Raw genomic sequence first — 24,852 nt, forward strand, 5'->3', positions numbered from 1 at the left:
GTTCTACGACCGAGGCCTAGACATTTGAGCCAATCTTAACATCCGTTGTTTAACCAAATTTAACTATGTAGTATATTTATACATATCCTATATGCCTATCTATATGAGTATGCCACGCCAAAATGTTTCGACTCTACTTTTGTATAAATCGTGTTGGGTTAGCAGACTGATATATTCACCAACTCAAACACAACATCCGAACAGGTTCAAAACCACCATCTGCCATTGCACCAAACAAAACCAGTTTGAACAAAACGTAAGGCGCCCATGGGAGAGATTGCGGGCAAAAGAGGTAATTACTAGTTACCGAAATGCGAAACAAGGCATACATTTATAATACATCTAAAGATACTGCTGAAGCCATTTACAGTTACCGGCATCATCCTGCAACCCAGTCTTTAAGCGTTTCACTTCTTGCAAAGCCTGCTTCAAGTCTATTTTATCAAGTGGCAATGCAGAAATATCCTTTAAAAACTGGCGGGCCCGAGTCGCACCCAACGCCATATCATCTGGTTCACATGGTTTTTTACGTTTACATCCCGCCTGTAACAAATAGCATGATAATAATGCTTATTATGTAAATCTGATAATAATTGCTATTTTTAAACAGTAAAATATATCGAAGGCATGCATACCTCTTGTTCAGCCTCATTCGATACTACTGAAAGAGGCGAGAAATCCTCCAGCTCAGCAGCTTTTTCTCTAGCAAGAGAAACAACACTTTCAGGAAAGTTTGCAAACTCCGCAACATGGATACCAAAACTCTGATCACAAGCTCCTTCTTCAACCTGATATAATAAAGTTAAAATGAATTTAAAGAAAAGTAGTAAGTATTGTTTTTTGATATATTTTATTGCTTGAAGCATCAAACAACCTTGTAAAGCATTGTTAGCTTTCGGCTCGAGGAGTCAATGTGTGCACTGACATGATAATTTGCAATGCCGGAAGTTTTGCCGGAATTCTCATTAGCTAATGCAGTCAACTCATGAAAATGAGTAGCAAATAAAGTAGGGGCTTTAATTACTTCAACCAAGTGCTCACATATAGCCCATGCTAAACCTGCACCCCAAATAACAAATTATTGTAAAAACATTGAAGTATAATAATAAACTGAGTATAGAATACAAAAAAAACTAACCAAATCCATCATAAGTTGATGTTCCACGACCCAACTCATCGATAATAATTAACGATTTATCAGTGGCGCCTTTTAATATTGATGCTGTCTCGAGCATTTCTTGCATAAAGGTAGAAACTCCACGTAACTAAGAACCACAAATTAATAACAATTAAAAATGTGTTTTTTACTAGCAAAAAATATATTGACAAAAAAAATTAGAGTTTACCTGACAGTCACCAGCACCAACACGAGCAAAAATACAGTCACGAATAGATATGGTTGCCTTGTCACAAGGAACAAACGAACCCACTTGTGCCATAAGAATGTTCACACCAACCTGTATAAACCAAGAAAAAAATATTATAATCAATCAATCAATCAATCATACCCAGTGGAGTCCCACCAATAGCAAAGCTATAAGTAGGGTCTGGGAAGGGTGGGATGTAGGAACACCGTACCTCTATCCAATGGGATAGAGAGGTGGCTTTCAGAGAGACCCTTAGCTCTTGACTACATATGTACGCGACAATATAAAAGGAAATCAAAGTTCAACTATAGTATAATTGATAGTAGCACGTAGTAAAAAAATATTATAACAGATTGACAAATAAGGTTATATGTTACAGTAAAAATTTATATGATAACTGGTCTTGATACCTGGCGTATAAATGTGGATTTTCCACCCATGTTAGGCCCTGTGATAATTTGAAACCAACTCTCTCCCCTCACCTAATAATTTGTAAAAATAAAATAAAATTATATAATGAACGTATAAATAAAGGCGATAAAACTGCATAATAATATCTTACAAGTCTGCAGTCGTTTGGTATAAAATTCACCCAATCTTGAGCTTCCACACATGGGTGTCTACTTCCTTCTAATATGATATCTCCAGTATCCTGTAAAAATAATACATATTTAAGTATTTTATAACTAAAAATGCCTGTAAAGTTTAAACCCATAATTCTTACAGATGGTGTGATATCTGGTCTTGTATAAGGGGTCGGGCTGCTAGCTGCCAGGTCAGCAAAACTAAGCAAAACATCCAACTCTGAAAGCAACTTGGCCAAATCCTCAAACACCTGCATCATTGACTAGTCAACACCATTCATAAAAAAACGTTAAAAAACAAAATGTAATTACCTCAGAAAAAGTAGCTGCAGTTGCAACAACTCTAGCAACAAGGTCCTTCTGACATGTTTTATATTCATCTAGAACCTTCTGATACTGATCTCCAAGTTTTTTCAGTTTGGTGTTTGTAAACTTTACACCGTCTTTTCGGGTTTCAAGAATAATAAAATGGGTATTAAGTTTCTTCCTCACTTTCGGTTCTTCTTTCTTTGTGATTCTAAAAACGTGTCCAAACTGACTTACCTTATCCATCTTTAACGTCTTATCAACAGCTAGATCAAGATCATCAGCGGTTTTTTTATGCAAATCTTGTATTTGTTGTTCTAATGATTCTTGCTCGTTTTTCAGATCGGATAACTGAGAGTCGTAACCAGGTGAAATCATGTATTCTCCATTTTCAAGCTGGTCAAGGTCAACAGAAACTTCCACAAGACCGATGAACTTACTCAAGTGGTCATCGTTGGTTAAATCATTGAAACGGTCCATGTATCTTTCGTTAATTAGCGATGCGAATTGACCATCGTATCGTTCCATTGCACTTTTAATGTATGGAAGCCTGATGCTTGACTGCACAAAAATGTTAAAAACAACAGTTACATACATGAAAACTACTAGAGAGAATTCCAAATATACCCCTAGAAAGTTTTGAAATATCATATATACCACTTGAAAACTTCCGAGACATCATATATGCCAAAATCAAATTCAAAATATCATATATTCATATATGTATCATTATTTAATAAATAAAATATCAGACGTAGCTCGGTTGGTGTTTATATGTGTAAGGATTATTGAAAATGATATAAAAAAAATTTCAAATATCAGATTTATCAATTTAAAATAATTTCATAAAAAGGTTCAGATTTAGCAATTCAATCCCTTGTCTTTCTCAGACCTTAAATTTCATTTGTTTTTATTTTATTATTATTGTTAGTTCTATGCATATTGCTATTTGTCCACAATATTTTACAACAATTACAAACTTTTAATAAATATAATTATCTTTATATTTTTGAACCTATTAAATAATGAAAAATGCGATGACACGTCTCTATGTGATATTTTTGAGAAAACGTAAAGATTAAAAAATATAAAGAATAGTTAAATATAAAGTACTAAAGCTTAAATATTGAAGGGTACATATAAAATTTTAGTAAGTTTTAAAGGTATGCATATACAGAATATTTTAAACTTGGCTTGGTATATATGATATCATTTGAAGTTTCTAGGGGTATATATGAAATTCTCCCGAATTATTATAAACATTAAAGATGCAGAATAATTTAAAAGTTACCTGATAAAGCTTGACAATATGCAACAAACTAGCTCTTCCTTTCTCAATAATACGTATCATTCGTTCAATATCACATATTCTTTTCAAATGCTGCCTTAAATCCTGACGAATAGCAGTATCTTCAACAAACGCTTGCACCAAATCTAGCCTTGCATTGATCTCGTTAACATCTAACAAAGGTTGTTTTAACCACATATGTAGCAACCTTCTACCCATGCCAGCTGTACATGTCCTGTTCATGAGACCAAACAGACTAAAATTCTTGTTGGCATCGGTTTTACTCTCCATAACATTCAACGCCCTCATTGCAGCAGAGTCTAATCTCATGTAACTATTAATATTATACAAACCAATTGTATAATTACCATAATTATTTTCATCAGAAAGTAACTCGGTATATGACAATAATGCCCCTAAAGCCATAGGTGCATATTCAAAACCAGAAACTAGATCACGAACCGGCTCATTTGAACCTTTGATTAACCTACCGAGATCTTGCGTTAAATCCCGTCCTTTAAACTCGGCTTTCTTTCTTTCGGTTACCATCACACCACATTTTGACATTACATCATACAATGGTTTACACTCACTTAATTTTATAATTTCAGTAGGTAAGACACATTCTTTACACCCTAAAGAAACCAAAGCCGATTCCACGTTCGTAAAGCGCATATCATCAAGAAACTCGGTAATTCCAAGAACCCGTTTAGCAAGATCAACATAAGATAATCCAACGGTGCACCCGGTTTCACGAAAATTTGGAAAAACGGCTACGATTACTGGTGAATCTTGCATCTCATTTCTTGAAAATAAGATGTCTTCAAAGCTGTTGAGACTACCGGGAGTTCCTCTTTTTACTAATCTCCAGTTTGACCCGCTGCCCTCGTATAACTCGAGACTATGATTGGTTCTTTCTAGTAAAAGATCGCGAACGATAGTTTCAAACATGTTTTTGCTTACACTCACACTGGATAACGCATCGAGCCCGTTTCCGATTTGCTTCAAAACCGTTGTGGTGTGATAATATGTGTTTGCTATGAATGAAGCATTCTCGCCATGAGATGTATAATAGTCCTGTTAAGATTCATTTCCAAGCATAAGATAATGGTACATGATATATAAAGATGTGTTGTATATCAGTGAAAATATTAGAAAAACAAATGATAGTCAAACATAGTAATAAAGAATATGAAGTTACAGATAAAACATTTAATAAAAAGTATACTTAAGACCTTGTTTGGCAACATTTTTGTTTTCTTCTTTTACATTTACATCAGACGTTTGCTAACTGATTATGTTTCCACAATTCTAATTTCTGTTAACAAATTTGGAGAAAATCACTTAACAAATGTAAACCATGACTTTAATTATCTCACAGTTTACCAAAAAAATTATATTTTTGCAATTAAAAATGAAAACATTGATTATTTTAATGAGTTAAGCTTACAAACTGTCATAACAGAATTTCTATGTTAGTTTTAAATCTTCAATTTATGTTTTAAAACTAGACACATATGTGTAAAAACAAGTCTATTTAAAGAGAAAAGGTAGACCGATGCAAATTCATACTAATAAATACTACTTGTTGAAAATTCATATTATAATACCACAACTCAAAATCAAAAAAACAAGTAATATGAAGCTTTATTACTAATCACGCGACAAACGAACGACAATATTCTAAGTTTTTAATCAATAAACCATAAACATAACAATAGTATGCAATGATGTTGTTTAATAAATGCACATTCATAATATGTGGTGTGGTAAGGGGGCTTACCCGTCGATCGAAAAACCGAACCGCCTTGGTGTCCTGCAAAGCGAAAAGAGCTGGTTTTAGACTAAACTTATCAACTTATACATTAACAATAATAATAATAATAATAATAATAATAATAATAATAATAATAATAATAATAATAATAATAATAATAATAATAAAAATAATATACTAGAAGTATGAAAATGAAAGGCTTACATTAGGTAATTTCTTGAAGAAGGTGAGAAACCCTTGAGCTTGTTTAGCATCTACACACAAGAAATGATATAAAAATAAAATATTCAATCAAATGTTGACATAATTAACCACTGATAAAAAAATGAGAGAAGAAGGTGTTAACCTAATTTGAGCTCTGGAAGCTTATTGTGATCCTGCAAATCACCTTCCATTGTTCGATTATTCGTGAATAGACAACAAATTGACAGGTAAAATAGGGTTTTATGAGGATTTAAGAGTCTAAATAAGACGAATTTGAGATGGGTTTTGGGTAATTGGGCGGGAAAGGGAAGTGGCGGTGGTGTGGTTCCAGGATAAACGCGCCTTTTTCCTCAACTTTTTGGGTGGGAATGTGGGAGCCTGAGGTACACAAAATACCCGAACTTGGAAGCATATATGATAAAAATATCTGGAACTGGTTTTTTTATACTCGGGTTTAAATACTTGAACCCGGACCCGACCCTACTCGTAGGGTACAGATAAGGTACGCATTTCAGTAACAAAACTCATAACCTGGAACCGGACCTGATTTGTACCCGGTAATACCCGAAAACACGAACCGGGTTTTACAAATACCCGGAACCAGGATTTTTCAAATACCCGATCTATACCCGATATTACATGAAAATATAATTCTAAAAGGTGCAATCCCTTACAAAATCCAATATATATCCGAGAAAAAAGCCAGAAAAAAATATCCAAAATAGGTTTTTTCAATGCCCGGAAATAGGGTATTCAAATACCCGGTTTTAGAATACCCATTTCTATACCCGACCCGAACCCGATATATAGGGTATGGTTTTAGAGACAATACGCGGACCCGAACCCAACCCGAGTATTGCCAATACCCGAATTTCCAATACCTGGTCACACCGGAACCCGGGTATTTGAAAAACCCGATTTGTGCACATCTAGGAAGAGGGGGTGTAAACGAGCTCGGGCTCGACTTGTTTAATTTATACGGAGCTCGAGCATAAGCTCGGCTCGTTTCGAGCTCTATTTTCAAAGCTTAAGCTCAGTTTGTTTATTATTTATTAATTAAATATATATATATATATAGGGTTTGGATCAAATACAAATAAAATTAGCGTGCTAAACGTGAGAATCAAGTAGAGTAATTATATATACAAGTAGAGTAATTATGTAATTACTCTATAATAATTATTCTATGATGTAATTACATAATTACTCTACTTGATTCTCACATTTAGCACGTTAATTTCATTTGTACGTTAACCTTCCATATATATATATATATATATATATATATATATATATATATATATATATATATATATATATATATATATATATGGAAGGTTTCCTTTAAGAACTCCATATCTTTTAAGAACTTTGAGAATCCATCACAACCAATTATTTAATTTTTTTATTTGTTTTTCTTTTTAATTAGAAAGGGTATTTTTGTCAAGTATATAACCATTTTGTATTGAAAGTTCTCAATCATTTAAATTTCCTTAATTCTCTAATATAATTACCTTATTTTTATTTGACTGAAAGAATGATGTTGGTTTCAAAACTACCTATTATGGATCGTTGTTTTTTTAATTAAATTCACATATGCATCTTTTAAAACAAATACTTTCTTACATTATGTAAAATTTTAATTTAAAGTTCATCAAAATACATATTAAAAAGATGAATTTCTTAGTTTATGTAAATTTTCAATTATATATATATGTTTAATATACATATATATAATTTGTTAATTGTTTCTTTTTTTATTTATCTAAATTTATTTAATGTGTAGTATTAACTTTGTTTTACATATATATAACATGTTTTTACATGTACATCAGTTAACTATTTACATATATATAAATATTCAAAATAACGTGTAAATAAACTATTTACATATATGTAATTATATAGAATCTTGAATGTTCTAGTTATTTAGCCAAAATTTAATTGTTTGTCCGATTAATGAAGATTAACTTACAAAACTAAAGTATTAATTATACATTTTCATTCAAACTAGTAATTTGAGAGAAATATGGAGGTTTCCCCATTTTTAGGAGATGGGTGAAGAAAAGTATACGGTTACAAAATTGAGTGTTCCAATAATACCCATATATCTTTTATTTAATCTCCATAATCTTTTATGTATTTACAAAATTGCCATTATGAATTTTAGCCATTGATTAAATCAACAAATGGTTGAGATTGGTTCTTAAAGTTCTCACAAATTTTACCAGTTCTTAAATGATATTCATCCTTTATATGTATAGTTATTTTTACGAGTTGATCTTGAGTAACTCGCGAGCGGCTAAGCTCGTTTGCACCCCTAAGTGCGATTGACTCTTTCTAGGTATAACTTATACATATTCTTTATTTATTTAAGTATTTTAAAATATTATCTTTACCGAGGTGAAAAGTGAAGACATTTCATGCGGTGTGTTTGATGATGATTCGGTACTTATTAAGGGCAATGAGCTTCTTGATGTTTGAAAGGAAACTGATTACTCTTACCAATTTGATTGACGAGATAAGGACGTTGAGTTTTTTGTGGGTGAAAAATTGAATAAAAAAGTACGAGCCTAACATGGGAAAGGTGGAATGGCTTTGATTTTAATATGTAATCAGGGGGCTCGAAATTATGCCTCATGGGCATATTGTTGTATGGTGTTGAGTTGTTTATACTCATAGACTAATAGTAACTTGCTTGTAATTGTATTTTGTGTACGTAATAATATGTCTTTTATTGGCAGTTAAAAAAAATTTCTGAATACCATCATCATCTATGATAAACTAATTATGATATGGTTTATCTATGAGAAAATTGTAAGAAAAAAAATCAAGTGTTGGTTTTTTTTCTTTTAAGAATTAATTATGTATATATATTTAGAAGATAAGCTATGCTAGATAATCATGCATAATGTATTAAAGTAGTATTTCATTTTTCTGTCCTTACATTATTAGACTATCTTTAATACGACGAAGTGTGTTTTTATCTGTCATGTCATCTGCCACATTATCTTACAAATCCTTAAAACCCCAATTCCATCTCTTTAATTCCCACCTCACAAATGCCTTTATCTAATGACACTTCACCTAAGAACAACACCCTTGAATGCTAAGGATACCAAGGGCCTTTAAAGATTTATCTTTCAATGGCCCAATATAGTCTTAACAAATGCACATTTACTGATGGTTCATTAAGAAATAGTAAACATATGCATGACTTGGATTCATGTATTTTTCGTCACGCTTGAATATCTGACAAATGAATACTATTAAAACACGCTCATCAAAATCATATATAGATAACTCATAATGCAAGTGAGGTTTGTTAGCAAGGACAGTGATAGTTCTCATCATTTTGGAAATCATCACAATTTGTTGTTTAGTAATAAACGGATCAACTACTCACATGCATGAGCGATGTTATGTAACAATTTTTTAACTTACCAAATATTGTAGAGCACATCTCGCTGAGTGTCGTGGTAGTTGTGGGTCAGATGCGCATGGGTCGGTTTATAGTTTAGCTGAACAAAAAATTAATATTCGCTTTTTGGGCTTTTGAAAGCCATTTTTTGGCCTTTTACTTTTCAAGTTTCGGGTTTTACAATTGTTTGGTTCGGTTTTGGTTTTAACATTTGGACATGCAAATTTTGAAAAAGAAACGATTTAATGTTATGAAATTTCCTAAAATTTTATGATTGTTTTTTTTTCGGTTAACTTATTATTAATTGATTATTATACATTTCAATCTAAAGATTTTAATTTACAACAGTATTAATTTTATAAATGGCTTAAAATCGTTTTTTATTCGGTTTCTTATATTTGTAGTTGCAAAATTGAAACTGAACCAAAAAATTTGTGCTTCAAAATACATTGATCAAGCCATTGGTTTATTTATTAGGTTTTGTTATTTAGGACCGATTACGGCTCTTCCAATTATGTTTAGGTTATTTTCGGTTTCGTGCACGCCTCTAGTTGTGGGTATACATGGCACGACTAAAAAAGGATGTGTCTTATGCTTAGCTCTAGAATTCAGTGGCTAAATTGTTTTATAGTGATATCATACAGACAGAGAATGTATCCTTCTTATGTTCGACTTTTAATAGTATTCATTATGCTTAGCCGTGCCAAAATATCGTTCTTATGTTCGACTTGTCACCATGAAAACAATACTCTAATACACTCATTATATATATATATATTTTTTTACAATTTGAATATTTTAACATTATTTTGTACTTGTTGTCTACACACTCTGGTTTTTTCTAAGTTAAAAACATCTATGTTTATGTTAATAGTTTAGTTACATATGCTAACAATATAATGAAACAATTAGAGCATATAATAGTTGTTTCGTTGCATGTTTTCTCGATGATAAAAGAAAGCACTCGAGAAGAAGGAACAATCAATTTACCATAACTTTATATCTTGTCGAAATACACTCGTACAAACATCTTGTATAGGTTATAATGTGATCAGTGATAGTCAAATGCAAATACTTGGTAATTTAGTCATCTGTGAATACTTACATTACGAATACTTGATGATTTGTAGGTATCAAAAGTTTACACTGAGGAACTTCAATACACAGTTACGCATACTCCTATCCGCGGGAACTTCTTGTTCACGATTACTCATGTGTGAGTACTATGTTTTCACTATAGATAAGGTCTTCAATGTTCATTTGTAATGCGTGTATGTAGTGAGATCACCATCCTTAGGAGAGCTCATTTTGGGTTGGCAAAGGGTTAACAATATGATGTAAAACTTTCGATCATAATGTGATCATATGGATATGAATATATATCTTACAATTTATATATGTTCATTTTGTTTAAGTTTGATATGTTCTTACACACATCTTTCTCTATTGTTTTATGATTCAAGAGCGAGTATTTGAAGGTGTTCGAGACTTACACATCTAGTAAAGTACTTCGAGTGTTCTCTCCAACACCTCTTTTGCTTGGTACACCATGAGATACATTCAAGCACTATTGTGCTACCGACATTTCATTAAGTTTAAAGCTCTGTTGAGCCTATTTTGTATTATTTAACTGTATTAACGTTATATTATGTTAGCTTTCAGTTTAGTTGCAATAAAATTTGAGCTCGAGGCCATGTATATTGAGCCCATTGAGCCGTGAATAATAAAAGTGGGAATGACATAACTTCACTTATAAAAGGTGAAACATGCACATGTTACACACAACCTTTTGCAAAATTTATCTTATCTATCTACCTACTCTCTCTACTTCCTCTCTTTCTTTTCCTTTTTCGAACACAAAACAAACACAACAAGATCCAAGATCTCGGTTCTTCATGCATGATTCCCGCTAGCTCACACGTGAGATTGATCCAAGAACATAGTTGTTTGATCCGTTCTAAGGACCTACAAGCTCATCGTTGTATTACTATGATGAGAACAACGTATGCACATTTTTAAGTTAACATAAGATGAGTATATTTGACTCTTGGATAACATGTTCAATGTAAAATGTTTAATCTTTGCCTTAAAATATGTAGTATTGGGAGTATGTTGCTACAAAGATTAAAATTGTTGAACTTGATGTATAAGTGTATAATAACTATGTTGGTTTGTGACAACAATATGAGTTTATGTAAAACTCGATCGTTCTTGACGACCACGAGGAACCATCATCGCCTAACAACATACAGAGTCAACACATATAGTAATCCTTAGTTGACATTCACATCATCTTCGTTTTATCGTTGCTGGTGAGATACAAAACTAAAACAGTAATCCGTGATCGACATTGTAAATTAATTGATCTTTGTTTGTTGTAAAGTTTATGTGTTTGCAATTCAAACAAACAATTTCACATTAAGAACAATGCGTAAAACAAACGAAAATTTATCATAGCATACGTGACGAACATACGTGAGTTGTGGTCGACATTGTAAATAAATTGTCATCGAAGAGACTTTAAAAATGACGATACACAAGTTTGTGATCACATAGAGTAATTTAGAGGGTATTTATGGGACAAATACAATGATACACAAGCAAAAGTTAGCGGTCGCATGAACAAAGCTTTACACATTTGATCACGACTATAGACGTGAAATTGCTATATCGTGACTTGAATATTTGGGAAAATGGCTACTTATTGGTTCTATATGTTTTATTTTTATTATTTATTTTTTTTATGTAAACATAAAAGCTAAAATTTAAATTAAATATAGAAAACATTGTTCAAATATTATAAAATATATAAAAAATTAAAACGGAAGAAGTTTATTAAATTTTGGATGATAAAAATATAAAATCTTATTATTAATTAATTATTCTAAATATAAAATATTATCATTAGTATTGTAAGTCACAAAATAATTTTATACAGAAATAGATTTTATACGGTTTTTTATAGTTCAATAAAAATTTGGTTGCGTGGAGCCACATATTTCCACTTTGAGAGAAGCTCCATTTTTCTCATTGCATCATCACATGCTGTCTCTAACCATGCTCTTTACTATATACCCATTTTCTATGTAACTTGTAGGTTCTATAGAATGAATCTCACAATTTTACTCGGATCGATCCGTGTTGTTAGTTAACTGAAATCACCAACAACACTCGGATCTCGGATATTAGTTTTGCAAATACAAAGGAGAGAAAAAGATGAAGCTTTGTAGAAATATGTTTTATTTCCAAGAGAGTTTATATAGAATATCAAGTATATGTGAGTATATATACTCCATATCTAGATCATTACATCATGGGCCTAAATGGGCTTGACCATTGGCTTGTTACAACCAAAGGTATCTCATGCCCATACAAAGATTAGACGAAAGATAAATTAAACGGCGAATTACAAATAAAACTATCTAATACATAAGCCTCATATATTTAGCCATACAGTCTCCCTCTAGGTTTTTGCATAGATAGGTGCTTTCGTCTCTAATCATGCTTGTTTTTATCATTCTCAGCATCTTCCATCTCGAACTTTGAAAGTGCTTTAAAGTTCAATGGACCTAAACTCCTTTTGGACTTGGATGCTTCTTTATTTCCATTCTTGTAAACTTGAATTTTAATCTTATTTTCTGGAAAGGACCGGTAATATCAAATTTTAGAAACAACAGATGCGGGAGGCTCAACATCTAACTTTCATGTTGATTTTCTTGAGCCGACTGGTTTCTATCCTTTGTCTTTCGACTGATCTTCAGACACGATCAGTTCATTTTTAGTTTCAACCACCAACTTTCACGTTTTTGTTTTCTTCTAAGCGCTTCAGCATCTACAACTTCGGTTTTTGCATCCAAGCAGACTTGATCTTGATTAACATGTCCATGTACAACTGCACAAAACTTAGAACGAGGGTCAAAGAAGAATTTTCTTTTTCAAAACATGCCCTTGGTTTGAAATGGTTGAAGATAACTCTGAATTTTATTTTATCTTAACTTTCATAAAATATAAATTTCAGTCCCTCATTTTATAAATGATTTGTTTAAGTCCTAAGTTTTCAACAAACTTTGCATGAATGACATTGACAACAAAACACACGATTTTTAATAAAACAAAGGTTTAATAGAATATGTATGACCATGATAAAAACTTAAAATCTTTTTGGCATTTTCACATATTTTAATATTATGAAAATATATACATAATGCCTTGTAATTTTCTATGATGAAAAATGCAAATAATAAACATAAGCCGTAAGCATTTTATGAGAAAGATCGCAACATGAAATTACATTGTCTATTAATGTCCTAGATCACACTTCTATTTCAATATTATTATGCCAAGAACCCAAAGTCGGCTGTAGATATATTTTGTCCATTTTAAACTTAACAAGTATTTTGATGTCAAAGTGATACGTTAATTTATGTATTAGGCACAACACTTATGTGGTCCCCATTTAATCGAAGAAGTTACTGACTCCATCATACCTCGGCCATAATTTGTATTTACTAGATTACCCCGAATTAACTCCGACCCCCTAATGATTGATCAAAATTTTTTGAGTTAATTTAAACTTTTATAAACATTAAAGGTTGAACCATTGACTTACTTGAAAAGTTCGGACTTACATGCCTTCGGTATAAGGTGTTTAAGACATACTTGTTTTCCCCACATTACGTGGTTCTAATATGCCTTTTTTTATTTGTTAATTATCAACATTTGTATTGAGAATTGCTAACATTTTTGTGTTGAATTAAATTATTTTAAGCACTTTGCAGTTTTTCAGCCTTTTCATTTTTTGATTTTTAATATATATATATATATATATATCAAAGCAAGAATGATTTTATGGTGATCAATCACTAACGGGCTCGTGTATGACTGACTAATAACATTTTTGCCTTTATAGATATGACTTAAAGTGGAGTCATGTAACCGTTTCATAAACATACAACCACTAGCATAGGCGGGTAATTTTGTTTATATCATTTGTCAAGCCTATCTGCACATCAATAAATAATCTTGTTGGCTTTTGATCTACTATTTTTATGTGCTAAGATCATTAAATATAATTTCTTATCATTTTCCAACGGTTGGATAAGTTCCTCAAAATTTTAGAATTTTAAATTATCCGACTCCCTTTAAATAGGAGCTTCATCTAAACGGGAAAACATCATTTATGATTTTCTTAGAGAAAATAAAATCTTTTTGATGAGTTGTAGTAACTCATTTTCTCTCTCTAAATCTGTGACATATTTGAAAGATATTTATAAATTTATATATAAAAAGATAGATAGGTAGTTTTAAGCAAAATTGATCATGCCGAGCGATTCGACCAGAAATTCAAATCGGGCATGATTGATGGCTTCAGCGAAAAAGGTCAGCGAGTTGTTGTCAGGACCATCTTAAGCATGCATTATCACAATGTATGACAAAGTTTAAGAGATTCAAACTGAAACCCAACAGCTGATGCTGGATCAATCACTTGAGAGAAACATTTAGAAGAAGTGAGTTTGAGAAACACTCGACAAGTTGTTGTTGAGTCATTTGAACACATTTGGCGTTGTTGAAGCACACAATACCATATGAAACATTTCCCATCCTTGAAGTTTGTCGTCCCATGTCGCTTACGAAAGACTCGAATCCGCCATCGGATGGTTATTGTCAAATAGCAAGGGTTCATCATCCATCATATGTCGGGTGCAATCACTATCTAAGTACCGAATACTATTGATACTCCTCCTGATTGACCATGCATTCACTAAGCGTTTAAATTGACATGCGTTCCCGAGACATTTTTGTCTCGGGAAGGTCAACCGTAAACTGACTAAACTTGATTTTATTTCCTGAAAACAATTTATTTCTTGTTGAAGCCTCGTTTGATGAAGAATATTCCTTAGGAATCCAAGCAAAAACTTATTCCTTGGTTTTGGCAATTTTAGACTTTTCTTTTCTTGATTTTAAAACTGTTTTTAGTGAATACTCAGACCTTACAGTCTTAGGATCATTTTTGATTTTATCCTTCTTAATTTTTCAAAAAGGTTTCCTCTTGCATTTTATTTTATTACTTTGGATCTCATATCCACTTTACTAGCTTCATTATCAGCTTGATCATTCATTGAATATGGGCTACTAAATGCTCCTTTTGGGGACTGACTACTGCTTTTGAATATCAATTTGTTGCTTGAACCGGTCCTTGCAATGTCTTGCAAGGTGAGAAGAGTGACCACAAACAAAACAATATTTTCTTTTAGGAGCACCATAAAACTATCAGAACTATAATATGGTTGGTGCGGTCGGAAAGGTGATCATTGGAAATGAGCATGAATATAAGACCCATTTGATCTGTGACCCTGATAATAAAAAAACATTGGTGTAATTTGGATCAACATAGTAGTTGTTATCACAGAAGTTGTATGACTAGGGATTTCTTAATATATTGGTTGTCTGAGAAAATGATCGCTTACATGGTGGAACACATTTACACGAAGTACTTGCCTTTTCATTTTCAAAAACTCTACTTTTTACTTGAATTATCGTTAGGCTCACAACTCAATGATGAACAACTCGATATGTTCACCTCAATAGGCCTTCTCTTATTGACACAACTTTCAACAAAAGTTTCTTCATAAACAGTTTCTCAATCACAACTCATGTCCATTTTCACTGACACACTATTAGAAGATAAATCATTATTAGACTAACTGGCATCGGGATTGGATCAACAGTTTTGGGAACTGGAGGAACAAACATTGATGGTTTTGGTACATGACCAACTCCATATACCATTTCTTCCTTTGGTGGGGTATTGAAACTAAAGTGGGGTAGACTCGTATAATTATCATTAAAAGGTGGAGGGATGACAACATGCTGATAACCCAACCCCGTCTTTTGTTTTACCCCCATTTTTGCTCCAATGATGCCGTTTAACTTATCCGCTGCCATCTCAAACTTGTCTACAGTTATTTTTCTTTGAGACAAACCAAGTTCTAGTTTCTTAATTTTAGCATTTAACTCGACTATTTGTTTTTCATGATATTCAACTGTCTTATTAGACTGAAACAATTTGACATGCAAGTTTGGCATGTCGTCATGATGAGTTTTGATTCTCTTATATCTTATCAGATTTCTTATATTTATCATTTAGACGTTTAATACTTAAGTTTTTCTTTAATCACTGTAACAATATGAGTTATGCAGTACTCTACCTTATTTATAGAAGCTTGAGATCAAAAGTGTTTGTGTACCTTGGGAGGGATATGACTTGCTTGACTGCGTCCACCCGCATCACTTGTCCCATCTTTATTTTCTTTGGAATGATTGTTTATTCAGAGCTTGTCATCCATTTCAAAAAACTTGATGGTAGAAGTCAACTCTGAGAGTGTTATAGTATTCAGGTTTGTGATTCTCTTGATGGTAATCACACTGCTGTTCCATGTGTAAGATAGTGAATCCAAAAGCTTCTTGTTGATCTCAGACTAATCATTGCTGATACCGGCACTTCTCATTTTAGTGATGAGTGACTCAAATATGTTGATGAGAGAGGCAGCCGATTCTCCTTGAATATGATTAAACATGTTGAATTCTCCTTTTAACACTTCCTTTCGGCTTTCCATCATATCCAGATTTCCTTCAAACTCAGGATCGTAAGACATTTTGGCAATCAGATTATCAAAAGGAGCAATTTTTTTTAAAAAATTACTCGACTTGATTAAAAAAAAAACACTATTCGAATTCGATTTGGTTTTTGTTTTGAAAACTCGACTCGATTAGAAAAACTCGATTCGACTCGTTTTTGAAAGTTGATTCGATTCGTTTTTTTTTGAAAAGATAACACCTAAATTACCAATAAAGTCAAAAAGACTTTAGCCTAAAAACCCCTAAATCGGCTTAGATCTAAGCTTTTCAAGCGAATACGAACTGGACATAAAAACTCAAAACACAAAAAACACAGATTTGATGATTTTCGTGTATATCTAAGGTGCGTGCATATAATGTATATATGTGTGAACCCTCGGGTGGGCAAAAGTAAAATTGCACTAATTTTGACGTTATTTTACTAATCTCGTGAAAATAACGTTAAAAGTGGCGGAAGGTTAATCAAGCATCATGTGATGGCGTTGATAGCCGAAAGACAAGGGTACATGCACCAGTCAGCCGGTGCCCCGATGATTGAGTGCTATGTGCCTTATGTCCAAGGCTTGATGCAAAACTACTATCGAGCCGGGGGTCTTACCGGAAGCAGCCTCTCTATCCCTATGGGGTAGAGGTAAGGCTGTCTACATCTTACCCTCCTCAGACCCTACCATAGCTTTGCTATTGGTGGGATTTACTGAGTACGATGATGATGATGATGATGATCTAAGATGTAAAGAACTCCAAAAGTAGTAACACGAAAAACCACCTCAAATCCAAAAAAACTAAGATCAAAATCCGAAAAGTATGATCTAAAAACCACAAAAAGTTGAGCTGAAAGCTCTGATACCAATTGTAGGTTCTATAGAATGGATCTCACAACTTTACTCGGATCAATCCGTTTTGTTAGTTAGCAAAAATCGCCAGGAACACTCGGATCTCAGATCTTAGTTTTGCAAATACAAAGGAGAGAAAAAGATGAAGCTTTGTAGAAAGTTGTTTTATTTTCAAGAGAGCTATATAAAATATGGAGTATATGTGAGTATATACACTCCATATCTAGGTCATTACATCATCGGCCCAAATGAGCTTGTTATAACCAAAGGTGTCTCATGTCCGTACAATGATTAAACGAAAGATAAATTAGACGACAAATTACAAATAAAAAATATTTAATACATAAGCATCATATATTTAACCTATATAACTGAAAGTAAATTTTCGTGTCATAATTAAAATTGTCCATTTTGGTGTTAGAACCTTAAATAAATTGTCAAGAAAACAAGCTTATGGGACTAGACCACCTACCAAAGGGAGTACTTTAACAACTCCAAAACTTGGCAGGTTACTAGCCTTCTCCACTTACAACACTTTTTTTTCACATGTGAAACATAATATACATCTCACACACTTACAGTCAATTGTCAAAGTATGTTATATATATATATATATATATATATATATTACTCAAAGTGTAGATCTATATATATAAAATAACATTACAGTTCATTATACACCGAAAAGTAATGGCAATGATCAAGAGGATCGTGTGCCTATCATTGAAGTTGCTACTAAATCAGGTGATCAAAAGTTTGAAACTGTAAGTCAGGTAAAGTCTTAGAAACTACAAATAAATTGAGAAGCTCTAAGGTTTCTTGAGAAGCTGCACCCTAGGTAGTCTGATCAATTGACCCGGCCAATTATGAATTTCTGATAAGCCAAAAGTTTATTTGTAACTTCTAATTAAACCAATTAAATTAGTAAAGATCTTCTTTTTTGTTTGAACATCGAATTTCTTTTAATCCCTGTTATTTGTGAGACTTTAATCCAAGACCGCCCCCACCCAAACTCAGGTGTTTAAAACCTTTGTCTTTGGCCATGAACCGGTTTGATATTTAAGATGCTTAGTATAATACTATAATATAAGTTTCATGTTTAGTGTTGTTAAGTGATTGGACCGTTTTGTTTTGATATGACTATGAAACTATGGTATCTACCTTATTTGAGATACAGACTTGAAACTACCAATGCACTAAGAGAAACAAACAAGTAACTGAGAAATACACCAAATCATTTTTAGCAAGCAGGACATATATACTCATTAATGGTGAATGTCATGCTCTAGGAGATTTGAAATTTGTTTTAAGAAAACTATGTCTGACACGTGACCCTCAACAACTCTAATTCTACCTCTTCTTACGTATTTTATGTATTTAAGTTGTAATCGTATTGTATTTGTTTAATTTCCTGAGAATAATTTTAAAAATATGATGCTACAATGTAACAATGGGAGGTACAAACAAAAGGTGACATGTTGTTCCATAAAGCAACCCTAACCTACATGCCACAAAGATTAACACACAGCACATGCTGCTATCAATCACATGAAGATGTGCCTTCATCCTATCCACTCATCAGTCATCATAGAATAATAACCTTCAATTCGTCAAACTATTCCTTCTTCTTTCTCATTTCCACATTCATGACCTGCAATCTTTCACCCTACCATACAAACAAAACCTTAACTCACTTCACATAACTCATCTCACCACATTCATACAACAAACACAACATATAGTTTCATATATGTACCCATTAAATTTTTCTGTCTTGAGCAAGTTTTAACAGATGTATCCCTCTTTCACTAGTACTCCTTTGTATAATTCCACATTTCAACTTCCTTCCCCTAATTACATTACCTTAGACGATGGTCTTATCTTCAATGAACTTTTGCAACAAGAGCATCTCTTTTCTGTTGACCATAGCAATCACAATGCCAATAATATTTCAGTTCATCAACAGTTGGCTAGTCCTGACATTAGGGCTAGTTTGCAATTTGCAATGGGAAAAGGAAGCAACAACAATGGTGATGATGGCTTCAATAAGCCAAAAACTAGCAGTAAAAGGAGGAGAGCTTCAAAGAAGGACCTAAACAACAAGATTAACACCGCTCAAGGACCGAGGGATCGAAGAATGCGATTGTCCATTGAAGTTAGTAAGAAGTTCTTTAAGTTGCAAGACATGCTTGGGTTCGACAAGGCGAGCAAGACGGTTGAGTAGTTACTTATGAAAGCAAAATCAAACATTCAAGAACTCATCCCTCATGGAAAATCCAGCTTTTTAGATGGATTGTTGTCTGAATATATAGATGGAGATCAAAACGCAAAGTCTTCGTCTAATAGCAACCGAAAGGGGACGAAAAGGACTAGCAAAGTTAGAAAAAGTTCTTATCTTCTTCGCCCTTTCGCTAAAGAAACAAGAGAAATGGCAAGAAAAAGGGCAAGAGAGAGGACATTGGAAAAAAACAATAAACTTGCTTGTGTTAGTGGTGATGATGATCAATTTTCAAAGTTTAATCCATGTCTGGATCTAACAATGGATCAAGGCGTGAACTCTTTCGGGTCTTGGATCATAAACCAACCCGAACAGCCGCTACAAAACAAAGGGGTGTCGCCAACGATAGGCCTAAGCGGTTGGAACAACCCGTCTTTCTTGTATAATTATCATCATTCCGGAGTACATCCTCAAGAGGTAATAATGTATCTTCAACCCATCCAAGTATACTGATACCTTTACTAACTATCTGAACTTGTATTAACTTCAGATGCATCAGTTCAGTAACTTTCAGATACATGGAAATTTATGGGATTTCAACAATTAGGTCAGCACTTTGTTCATATCAATATTACTCATTTTCTCTAATGGGTGCCAACGGCATCATATATAAGATTAGATCATAATATCATATGGATAGTTCTCTTTTTGATATTTTGGAATGTAAGACATTTCTGTATCTTAATGCATGTAAGTCTAATAATAAGTTTTTATGCTCCCTTTGATGCTAGTTTTCTAGTGATTCCGTCTCTATTTTTGAATCTAGCTTTCATGTCTTAGATATGTCTAATTTGAAATTTGGAAGATGAGGAAGATGTAACAATCCATGACCACCCAAAATGAGATGCTCTACTTGTACTAGCTAGATTTATCGTTGGTACGCGCGTGCCGTTTATTTTGGCATCTTGATTCATCTTCTTTAATTTAACGTCGCTAGCGTCTACATGACATATAACTCCATATATTCTCCAAACCCTCATTAACGTCGCTAGTCCATTAAGAGCGCAAAGTGTACATAACTTGTTTGTATTCATTCTCATTGTATACATACAGTTGACGAATAATACATAAGGTATATTATGAGGATTTCATCTTCCTATATGCCTCATATATTTCCCCTTGATTAATTAGCTCTTTATGTCGATTTTTTCTTTCAGCATGTTTGAAACTTTATGAGGTTACCCAACCAGGTTATCTATATCATTTAAATCTGAGTGCAAAACAAGTTATTTCAATAAGTTAAACTTTCTTCTGTTCAGTAGTAGAAAGAAGTATTATCCAACTCAGAAAGACTGATAATTAAGCTGTTGCAAGTTAGCCATTAACTAGAAAACTATTAACAGATAGAAATATTTTCTTGAGATTAATATACGTATATAAACTTTAATTTCGGAGAATCCAGAGTTCACTATGTAGATCTTACATGGGTCTCTTGTCTTGTGGACTTTGGGAGTAGTGTTTTCACAGTAGGAAAACGGTGTCTTGACAACCAATACGTGTTTATATCATTTGCATTTATATTTTTGGTTTCCTAGCACCTAAGACCGTGGTGCTATATAGTCCTGTCTAACGAGCCATGAATGAAATGTGTTATGACCATACGATCTATGAATGTTATTTCTAAATGACTTGGTTTTTGCTATTCGAAAAAGGCTAACGGCGCAACTTATTGCCTTTAATTTCGATGTCAACACTACTATTTAATGAAAAGAATGTTCTTCGTTTCTAACATATGTTGCTCGATAAAAACTTAATTAAATTTTCTGACAGATAGCATTGCTTCGGTTTTTAGTGATCTATGTTGTCCTAATTTGATTGGTTTAGACCTTGGTCACCAGTCTGGGAATGGTCACACGTGTTGGAAAATATCATGAACTATTAATGTACTTCTATGGTAATTGCTAGTGCAGGTACGACCACCTGAAAAAAGATGTTTGTACATGCAATGTCCTGGTTCCTGCTGTGGATAATAATTTGTTAAAGAAAGTGGAAACAATATTCTGGAATTTGATCGAATGCAAAGAGACCAAAAATATTTAATTGTGTTGAAGCACGTCTTTCTTGAATAACCATCACATTTGATTTATGTATATGCTCCCCTAAATTATCATTTTTGGGACTTGATATTTGATGATACTTGTAAATGTTGAAAATAGGTAAACTAATGCATTATTAGGTTTATCATTATGTATGTCATGGTGTCACAACGTCTCTAGGAAGTTATTAGGAGTGTTTAATAGTAGTTATCAGTATGGTTATGGCATAACTGTCTAGCTAACCTCTGCCATTTTTTTTAACAATGTTTGGAACCATCCAAATACCCGACTTAATTAGCCTTCTAGAGACAATATGTCAACCATCCATACTGATTTTGAGGTTTCAGGTATGCCTCTCATAGGAACACTATCAAGGAAGAAATCCACCACTGTGAGAAAACCCTTATTGAGTCAGGTTGCAAACCTACGACCTTAAGATCCTAAACCTTAACAATCACCCACACACCATTGGACCAGAAGGCTAACTGCAACCTCCGTTAAATATGAAGATCGTAAATAGTGTGCCCGATATATGATCTATTTAATGTTATTGATCCCTTATTTGATTAGATGCATTAATCCTGGTATGAATTGCTTCCATTTCCAACAATACGTACAAGTTAGATCAGACTAAGAGCAACTTCAGCGCGCTCGTCTGTTGAAGGTCCACTAAGCCGGATGCTGATATGGCAGATGAGCCCTGATGTGTGTCAAGTCAATATTTCACAGGTCCGCAAATCCAGACCTTGTCTGGACGAAGGTTGGCCTCAAGCCAAAACCAAACCATTTTTAATAAAAAAAAATTATAATTTGAATTTTTAATGCTTAATGGCTAGATTTAAAAATAAATAAATATTTCAAAATTGTAAATAAATAAATAAAACCCTCCCCCTCCCTTTTTTTCCCCTCCTCGATAACACTGTTGATGCAATGTACTTTTATGTCATTGACACTCGACTCACAATTGCAGCTTCAACATTATGGTTAATAGTTTTTTAAGCCAATTTTTCAACGTCTATATCATCTATGTAGTGAAATCTATCATTTTCAAACATTGGATTTATCATCAAAATGAACAGATTTCTCATCATGTAAGCTGACAATATGTTGATTAATTGTTGGATTAGTCCTACCGATGTGAGATGCTAAAGAATATAGTAATCTCCCTTGTGAATTCTAAGGATTTTAGCCACCTACGATCATGACACAGTCCTTCAAAGAGTGTGTGGCTCTATCAAGTATTGTGTTGAGTCTGTCGACCCTAGTAAAGAGACCCTGACACCCATATCGCATACCATTAACCCCACAACATCCATCACATAAACCACGAGGTAGACTTGTTCTAAAACAATGTGTCAATAGGATACTATATAATGAGCTATTGGCCATGTGGCCGAGCAAAAGAACTAAAATGTCTGGACAAGTTGTTGCAAACATTTATAAAAAAGAAAGCTTAGACAATATGCACTCAAAATTTTCATACTTAAAGAGTTTTGTAAAAAGTAGTGTAGTGATAAAAAAACTTATAACTCTCATGCAATCTCTCTCTCTCTCTCTCTCTCTCTCAAACACACACACACACACACAAAATGCCTCCCTTCAAAGTTATGTATATAACTTCATAACTTTGAGTACGTGGGTGAAGAGAAGAGTTATGGGTCATAACGTTACCCATAAGGCTATGTGTAGTGGGCTACAAATCTGGGCGATAAGGGACGAAAAGGGGCACGAACACCACCCCCTAGGCTACAAAAGGGGTGAAATGTGTGGGGGTGGAGGGGTGGCGACAAATTCTTGTCCAGGGTTGTGTTTTGGGATATATTATTATTATTATAATAAGTTGTGTGTGATATATATATATATATATATATATATATATATATATATATATATATATGCGTGTGTGTGTATAATAGGCTACAACACCATTATACCCTTAAAACAACAACCCATCATTTGTTGACTGGACGCCACATGATGCAAAACATCCTGTTTTGTAGCCCAACTCCACTGCACATAGCCTAACTCTCCCACTACATATGTTCTTATGTTATAAATTTACAAATGATTCTCTCTCTCTCTCTATATATATAACAACTAAAACATTATATTTTAATAAAGTAACCAACATACTACCTAACAGTTTAATACAATAATGATAAAAAGTGAAATATTAATTTTGATGGAAATAACATAACAAATGGTTTGATGGAATAGTTTATTATTATTATTATTATTATTATTATTATTATTTAGGATTTCTTCACTATTTTCCTTAAATAACGTTTGGTATGCAGAAATGACATGAAAAATGGAATGATTCATTAATTACGTGGGAATGAAGATAGTGGTGTTTCGTTGCTCAATGGAATGGAATCATCCATTACACATGGAATTTCATTCCATCAAAACCATGTTTTCCACTTCCTTTTTTTTATTCCATTCCTCCCTCACCTTGTTTTCTCAAAACCACCACCACCACTACCATTTTGAATTAGGATTAGGGACACTCGATTCAAGTCAAACTCGTGGACACTGCATTTTTATTAATTATTTTGGATCATATTAATTATTTTAATAGTAGGATATGATAGATGTGGGGTTACGCGAGTTAAAGACAAATAAGTAGCTATAATTTACTAGTCAAATAATTAAGACAGACTATTTTCACTGAATTTTATACACATCTTTTTTTTTATAGTTAACTAGTTTTCAAACCCGGCGTGTTGCGCTAGGTTGATTCCGTTTATGTATCGTCGTGATACAAGGGTGCACTAATGTGGGTTTAAGGGTGTGTTGGGTTTGTTAAGATATCGACACTAAATAAAAAAAATTAACCAGTCAATGTAGAAAATAGTATTGACCCCTCGTATAACTTATAACAAAATAATTAACATATTATTTAAAGGTCGTGACGTTAACGACACTGATTTTCCCGAATGAGCTGCTTGAAGACTCGATCGGTAAAAATCAGGCGTTATAGTGTGACGAGTCAACGTGAATTCGGTCGGTGTTAACTATGTTTGTTACGATACTGGAAATACACTTAAAAAATAAATTCGTAAAACTAACATATTTAAAATAAAAAAACACAAAAAGTAGCGACACGTACTTGTATAA

General features: G+C 33.1%; 3 protein-coding genes across 3 annotated transcripts; 2 read left to right on the forward strand and 1 right to left on the reverse strand.

The window, feature by feature from the left end:
• Nucleotides 1-209: 209 nt before the first annotated feature.
• Nucleotides 210-5,885, reverse strand: LOC143584698 (DNA mismatch repair protein MSH2-like). Its single transcript, XM_077066696.1, has 13 exons — nucleotides 5,669-5,885; nucleotides 5,527-5,576; nucleotides 5,329-5,361; nucleotides 3,549-4,622; nucleotides 2,264-2,818; nucleotides 2,092-2,202; nucleotides 1,930-2,019; nucleotides 1,778-1,849; nucleotides 1,347-1,457; nucleotides 1,139-1,265; nucleotides 875-1,059; nucleotides 636-788; nucleotides 210-543 (listed from the first exon to the last, which is right to left on the reverse strand). Exons 1-13 carry the CDS (start codon nucleotides 5,715-5,717, stop codon nucleotides 343-345), a joined length of 2,811 nt encoding a protein of 936 aa, XP_076922811.1. The 5' UTR covers nucleotides 5,718-5,885; the 3' UTR covers nucleotides 210-342.
• Nucleotides 5,886-19,210: 13,325 nt separating this feature from the next.
• On the forward strand, nucleotides 19,211-19,642 carry LOC143584029 (transcription factor CYCLOIDEA-like). The gene has a single exon (XM_077066184.1). It carries the CDS (start codon nucleotides 19,211-19,213, stop codon nucleotides 19,640-19,642), a length of 432 nt encoding a protein of 143 aa, XP_076922299.1.
• A 6-nt stretch (nucleotides 19,643-19,648) lies between these two features.
• Nucleotides 19,649-20,243, forward strand: LOC143584038 (uncharacterized). Its single transcript, XM_077066194.1, has 2 exons — nucleotides 19,649-20,113; nucleotides 20,187-20,243. The coding sequence occupies exons 1-2, from the start codon at nucleotides 19,649-19,651 to the stop codon at nucleotides 20,241-20,243; spliced, it is 522 nt and encodes a 173-aa protein (XP_076922309.1).
• Nucleotides 20,244-24,852: the final 4,609 nt, after the last annotated feature.

This window comes from Bidens hawaiensis, unplaced genomic scaffold (assembly GCF_021521415.1).
Source record: "Bidens hawaiensis isolate Kalapana, Puna unplaced genomic scaffold, B.hawaiensis_p1.1 tig00001521_1, whole genome shotgun sequence".
NCBI lineage: Eukaryota > Viridiplantae > Streptophyta > Magnoliopsida > Asterales > Asteraceae > Bidens > Bidens hawaiensis.

What these genes read in the sequence shown, in the direction of transcription:
- LOC143584698 (XM_077066696.1), bottom strand. Translation starts at nt 5,717, where the DNA reads ATGGAAGGTGATTTGCAGGATCACAATAAGCTTCCAGAGCTCAAATTA. An exon ending in GCTTCCAGAGCTCAAATTAG is followed by an intron (nt 5,577 to 5,668) that starts GTTAACACCTTC and finishes TCTTGTGTGTAG; the next exon opens with ATGCTAAACAAGCTCAAGGG. An exon ending in ATCAACTTATGATGGATTTG is followed by an intron (nt 1,060 to 1,138) that starts GTTAGTTTTTTT and finishes TTTGGGGTGCAG; the next exon opens with GTTTAGCATGGGCTATATGT.
- LOC143584029 (XM_077066184.1), top strand. Translation starts at nt 19,211, where the DNA reads ATGTATCCCTCTTTCACTAGTACTCCTTTGTATAATTCCACATTTCAA.
- LOC143584038 (XM_077066194.1), top strand. Translation starts at nt 19,649, where the DNA reads ATGAAAGCAAAATCAAACATTCAAGAACTCATCCCTCATGGAAAATCC. An exon ending in CCGGAGTACATCCTCAAGAG is followed by an intron (nt 20,114 to 20,186) that starts GTAATAATGTAT and finishes TATTAACTTCAG; the next exon opens with ATGCATCAGTTCAGTAACTT.